The sequence below is a fragment of the Chiloscyllium plagiosum genome, chromosome 33 (genome assembly GCF_004010195.1).
Source record: "Chiloscyllium plagiosum isolate BGI_BamShark_2017 chromosome 33, ASM401019v2, whole genome shotgun sequence".
Classification (NCBI taxonomy): domain Eukaryota; kingdom Metazoa; phylum Chordata; class Chondrichthyes; order Orectolobiformes; family Hemiscylliidae; genus Chiloscyllium; species Chiloscyllium plagiosum.
The window spans coordinates 7,936,280-7,940,565 of NC_057742.1; the positions used below are offsets into that span (position 1 = coordinate 7,936,280).

General features: G+C 41.0%; 1 protein-coding gene across 3 annotated transcripts in view; it reads left to right on the forward strand.

Moving 5' to 3' along the window:
• The window catches only part of LOC122539794 (P43 5S RNA-binding protein-like), a 71,879-nt gene that overhangs the window by 36,765 nt on the left and 30,828 nt on the right, over positions 1 to 4,286 (forward strand). For 2 of the 3 annotated variants that reach the window (XM_043674854.1, XM_043674855.1), the window contains one exon: positions 2,383 to 2,475. The exons of the other annotated variant lie outside the window; for it this stretch is intronic. In XM_043674854.1, coding sequence (XP_043530789.1) covers positions 2,383 to 2,475 — 93 coding nt within the window. The remainder of the gene's footprint in view (positions 1 to 2,382; positions 2,476 to 4,286) is intronic. 3 annotated transcript variants of the gene reach the window in all.

Consider the following 4,286-nt stretch of genomic DNA (forward strand, 5'->3'; position numbering starts at 1 on the left):
CTGCCTCTATTCCTGATGAAGGGCTTTTGCCTGAAACGCCGATTTTCTTGCTTCTCGGATGCTGCCTGACGTGCTGTCCTTTTCCAGCACCACTCTGATCTAAACTTTGATTTATTATAGTCACATGTACCTAAGTACAGTGAAAAGCTTTATTTGCGAGCAGTCAGATCATAGCAAGCAAGGACATACAAAGCAAGGCATACCGGTTACAACTGCACAGGAGTTGCACAAAGCAAGGTCAACATTATTTGAAGTTTGAGAATGTATTCATCAGTCTAATAATCTGTTCTCGAACCTGATGGTGCATGTGTTCAAGCTTCTGTATCTTCTGCCTGACAGAAGAGATTGGAAGAAAGCATTAGTGAGAGCATTGACAGATGGAATTGAGCTATTTACTCCTCACTCTGGAGGAACTTTAATGATATTGGCGTATTTCTACACAGGATGGACTGCAGTCTCTGATTAATACCCTCCGAAGGGCAATTAAGAATGGGCAACAGTGCTCATTTCTAGCAATGCTCACATCTCATGAAAGATGAAAATTGCTCATCTAAATACTACTAAATACATTTCTACAAACCTTTGAGGCAGTGAGTTGAGCTGCCAACAGCCCTCTGAGTGAGAAGATTTTCCTCAAATTTTCTTTCAACCTTCTAGCCCTTACCTGTAAAACTGTACCCCTGGTTATTGACCTCTCTACTAACGGGAAAAGTTTCATTTTATTGACCCTGTCTATATCCCTCAGATCTTCACACCTCAGTCAGATCTCTTCTAAGCCTTCTGTGATGTATATGAAATAACCCCATCATATCTCATTTCTCTTCATAGCAATAGATGCTGGTACAGTTTTACAGGTAAAGGGCTAGGAAGTTGAAAGGACAAGGGCAGTAGATGCATGGGATCATGTCCACTGCATGTTCCCTCCAAGTCCCTCATCATCTGACTTGGAAATATATTGCTGTTCTTTCAGTGTTGTTGGGTCAAAATCCTGGTTCTCCCTCCCAATGGGCATTGTTTGCAAGAGGTGTGGCAGCAAAATCTATCAGCATAGTCTGTGTTGTAGGTCGACTTGAGTGGGTTCATAATCTGTAATCCTTTTGGTATCTTTCCTCCTTTGTTGCATTTCTGCAGAAACTTGACGTCTGTGTGGATATGCGTGATCTTCTTGGAAATCCTGTCCACTTTGAGCCAGCTCCTCCACATCATGCCTATGGGCATTGTGGGTCTACCTACAGCACATGAACTGCAGCAGTTCAAGAAGGCAGCTCACCACCACCTTCACATGGGCAACCAGGGATGGGCAATAAAAGCCAGTGATACCCATATCCCACAAGTGAATTACAAACAAAGAGATGATTTAACACCCTGTAGTTCCCTTGCATCCTGTGCCACATTTACACGGTGGTGACCCAAAACTAAAAGACTCTGGTTTCTCTTGTGTGCAGGACACACTCTTGGAGAGATGAATGTTGATCTCATGTCACTTTAAGAAAGAAACATTCTAATAAGAATGTAACCAGGATGTAGTACATGTAACTAGTTGCACTATGAAAATGTAGTGTATGTTTCCTAGCCGAAACAATTGCTGAACCTTGAACAATTCTGTTCAGCAAATCTAGATTAGCCCTTTAGACCCTACCTCTGTTTATCAGTTCTGGAGTGTAGTAACTTTGTGTTGGGAGAGCACTGTGAAGATAATCTTTTAATTTGGCTGGATCACTGTGCCCAAGCTCCCAAATGTGAATCCTTCTGGGGAGTTCTTGAACTGAATGTTGTGATGATACTGTGGTTTTAGGAGGTGTATTTTGACCTTTTTTTTGAAGTGTATTTTAAGGTAGAGGAAGTGAGCAGTCTACCAGAGCCTCTAGAACAAACAATGTGTGAAGCCATGGTTTTTTTTTTAATGGAACAACAGTTGCATACCGAATGGGTGTAGTCAAGCTCCAACAGAAGCAGGGTTTTTAGTTTTAGCTTGCAGCAGCCTTTGCTGTTGGGGTCTTGAAGAAGTGAAAGTTATTTTTTTCCCTCTCTCAGTAATAACCAAAAGCTAGGGGTTCTCTGCCTGTTCAGGGAATTACATCTGAGACAATTAGTTTTCGGAATTTGCCTTTTGCCAAAGGTGTGATTATAGGATGTTATTATAGCAACAGTTAATTAGTAATAAAGAATGTATCTATTGTCCTGTTAAAGTTTTCCAATGGAGTTACGTGATTCCAATTTCTTCTTTTGTTGCATTTTGTTTTAAATCCAGTAGTTTGACCAATCGAATTGAATCTGGAATGTAACACTGTAAAATAAATAGAAGTTAGCGTTCAGGCTATCTTCTGAATATTTTGAGGGGGTTTGGTCTGTTCCGTAACAACATTCATGTCCTTTTTCCAGGTGCAACCTCCCTCCAGTGGGTGGGAAGTTTACCCAAGATGTTGGAATAAAAACTAATTTGGTGACGGCAAATCCAAGCATCATTACAAATAGGTGAGAGCCCGCCTTTAGCCACTCAAGCACCTCTAGTTGCTCCGTATTTTAAATGCTTCCATCCTTTGTAGTGGGTAAAGAGGGAATTGATTTGTGGAAATGGGGGAAAAGCACGAACTTGATGTTTCGGGTTGCCTTAGGCTATTGGGCTTGATGCACCAGCCCAAGATGGTGTCTCAACCAATGTTGTTTTGGAGGGGGGGGGAGGGGGAGATGTCCAGAGATTTTCTGAACACTGGAGGAGTATTGAGATGAAGGTCAAACCAGGCGATGGGACTTTGGCTCTGCCCAGTTGCTGGCTAAGGCAGTTTATTTAGTAGGAACCTCTGAGGAAATCCATTGGCTTCTCTTGGTTAATGATTGAATCCAGTAATTTGGCAAGAAGCATTGGACTTTTGACATTCAGTGATCATTTATTGATCATTTGTTTAATGTTCTGTGAAATAATGAGCAAGGGCTTCTCAGTAACTTGAGTATTGCAAAAGATTGTCAACAAGTGAGCTTTCATCTATTTTACAGGGTGAAATTGGACATACTGCAGAGGAAAGTGAACTAATAGAAAGCTCTTCATCGAATTCTGATATCTTTCACATATCTTTACCTGATAGGCAGGCAGGGCCTCAGTTCAGTCTCTCATCTGAAATATAGTTCCTCTGCAGATGTTTAAAGCAGGCACAGTGTATAGATTGTTCTAATCAAATGATTACTCTAACTAGAAGTTTAGAAGTAGTTGGTATTGCTTCCATGTTGAATGGAGTAAATAGGATGCGTACAGAAGTAGGGATAGGTAGTGGTAGTTAAATATTATTGGTAAAGGGGTAAGGGAGATGCTGCATATTGAACTAATAAAAATATTGTGAAGTAAAAGTGAATGCTTTTATTTTCTCTGACAGATATGCAGGACTCCTCAATAGGAGAAAATCTTTTTATACTGACACCATTGTCTACAATGAAGCCCTTCTCCTCTTTCCTGCCTTTTCCTACGCCCAGAACACGGCTCTCAGTTTCAGGGCTCTTTATACACTTGAAGATTTCCAGGCAAAGCAGAAAGTTGTGTTTTTTCACCCCAAGTACATGCAAGACTTGAGCAAGTTTTGGCTTTCCAAAGGCATTAAAGTGAACCGTCTCTCCACTGGCTTAATGATTATAAGCCTTGCAGTGGAACTGTGTGACGAAGTGTGGATTTATGGTTTCTGGCCCTTTGCAAAAAGTATTGAAGGTAAAGCCGTACAACATCACTACTATGACAATGAGTTGCCCAAACTACATGTCCACTCTATGCCGACAGAGTTCCAACATCTTCTACGAATGCACAGTAAAGGAATTATCAAACTTCAGCTGGATCGGTGCCAGGTGGAGTAAAACACAATTTCGAGTTAGAATAATATTTTGACTGGGTGAAATGAGCTATGAAGAGCTTCACTTTCAACCAGCAAGCTCTTCAGATCTTCGCTTAAGTTCATTTGTCTCACTTTAACTTGCTTGGAGACAAAACATAGACACCTAAACATTTCATTTTAGATATAGACTGGAGCTAGGGGTTATCCCATCATCACTGACAATTAACCAATCAATAAAATGGGTTTCTTGACTTGAGCCAAAACCTTGCGTTGAAAATGGGGCTGGCCTAATAAGGAGCTCAGGAGTTTAATCATGGAGAATGATGCTGAAGCACAATAACTGAAGAAAGAGCGAGGAAAGCTCTTGCCTCTTCCTTTTCCACAAACATCTCCCCTTCTCAACATTTTTACTTGTACAGTTTCTCATTCTCCGTTTTCCCTGGATCCTCCTTCACCTGCTGATCGGAAATT